This window comes from Balaenoptera ricei, chromosome 18 (assembly GCF_028023285.1).
Source record: "Balaenoptera ricei isolate mBalRic1 chromosome 18, mBalRic1.hap2, whole genome shotgun sequence".
Taxonomy (NCBI): Eukaryota; Metazoa; Chordata; class Mammalia; order Artiodactyla; family Balaenopteridae; genus Balaenoptera; species Balaenoptera ricei.
In genome coordinates, this window is record NC_082656.1 from 45,290,986 (window position 1) to 45,292,781 (window position 1,796).

The 1,796-nt window shown below is 38.9% G+C and overlaps 1 protein-coding gene across 1 annotated transcript; it reads left to right on the forward strand.

The window, feature by feature from the left end:
- The first annotated feature begins 470 nt into the window (after positions 1–470).
- On the forward strand, positions 471–1,404 carry LOC132352546 (protein SET-like). Its single transcript, XM_059903103.1, has one exon. It carries the CDS (start codon positions 471–473, stop codon positions 1,344–1,346), a length of 876 nt encoding a protein of 291 aa, XP_059759086.1. The 3' UTR covers positions 1,347–1,404.
- Positions 1,405–1,796: the final 392 nt, after the last annotated feature.

Sequence of the window (1,796 nt, forward strand, 5' to 3'; positions counted from 1 at the left end):
TTCATTATGTCACACTTGAAATCCTGTAGTTATTTTATAGTTGCTCTTCTTCCCTCTAATCTGTCACTCCATTTTAATCTGTTTGACTGGCTCTTATCAGATTAATTTTCCTAAAATAATAATTTTATTATCATAATTCTCTGACGAAGGCCTTTAAGTAGTTTCATTGTTTTGGCTCCACTCAAACTTCACCTGTGTCCTAATTTCTTTTGTGGATCAAGCAGACATGCCTGTGGTGGATTTTGGAGCCAGACAGACCTGAATTGACAGCTTGATTTTGACTCTGTGAGATGTGGTTGAGTTCTTCAGGGTCTCTAAACATTACCTGCCTGTCTGTTAATTAACATGGAAAGAAAAATGTGTGGCTGTCTCAAAGTACGACTATGAGAATTAAAATGAAATAATGTGAGTTTTCAGAGCTCTTTGTGTTTGTGTCTTCCCTTGGGTGGATTCTTGGTTTTTCCCACAGCATGGCTCCCAAACACCAGTCTTCACTTCCACCTCAAGCGAAGAAACCAAAGAAAGTGAGACTGACTCCTGCCTCCAGGGCAGAGGAAACATCTGCTTCTCCAAACTTGCCGAAGGAAGAAAAAGAACAGCAAGAAGAAATTGAACATATTGATGAAGTACAAAATGAAATAGACAGATGTAATGAACAAGCCAACGAGAAGATTTTGAAAGTAGAACAGAAAAATAACAAACTCCGCCAACCATTTTTTCAGAAGAGGTCAGAATGGACTTCCAAAATCCGAAATTTTGGTGTAACAACATTTGTCAACCATCCACAGTTGTCTGTACTGTTTGTGCAGGAGGGTGAAGAGGCACTGCATTATTTGATAAGAGTTGAAGTAAGAGAATTTGAAAATATTAAATCAGGTTATAGAATAGATTTTTGTTTTAATGAAAAACCTTACTTTGAAAATAAAGTTCTCTCCAAAGAATTTCATCTGAATGAGAGTGGTGATTCATCTTCAAAGTGCACTGAAATCAAATCGAAATCCAGAAAGGATCTGATGAAAAGTTCAAGCCAAACGCAGAATAAAGCCAGCAGGAAGACACAGCATGAGGAACCAGAGAGCTTCTTCACCTGGTTTCCTGATCATTCTGATGCAGCTGCAGATGAGTTAGGAGAGGTCATCAAAGATGATATTTGGCCAAATCCATTACAGTACTACTTGGTTCCTGACGTGGATGATGAGGAAGGGGAAGAAGAAGAAGATGATGATGTTAAAGAAGAAGAAGGATTGGAAGATATTGATGAAGAAAGGGATGAGGATAAAGGTGAAGAAGATGAAGATTATGAGGAGGAGGAGAAAGGAGAGGAAGATGAAGGAGAAGATGACTAATGGAACACTGATGGATTCCAACCTTCCTTTTTTAATTTTCTCCAGTCCCTGGGAGCAAGTGGCAATCTTTTTTTTTTGTTCTCTTGTTTTTAGTCATCCTGTTTTGAGGTCTCTTTTCTCCTTTATACCATGGTTCTCAACTTATTTTGGGGGGAAATACCTTGAGCAGAACTCAGTAGGAAAAGAATCTCTACCCTTTTCTGTTCCAAATTCATTTTTATCCCTTCCTGCCTCAACAAAAACTTTATGGAATCAACACCACCATGCTCCGTGGGAAAAAAGCCTCCTACTCCCTTAGCTCTGCTGGAAGCTGGAGGGTGCTAGGTCCCTGTGAAGTAGTGCATAGAAGTCTAGATTTTTTCCTCCATTCTCTGTATATTGGGCTCAGAGTTTATACTGTGTCTCTATGTGAATATGGACAGTTAGCATTTACCAACATGTATCTGTTTA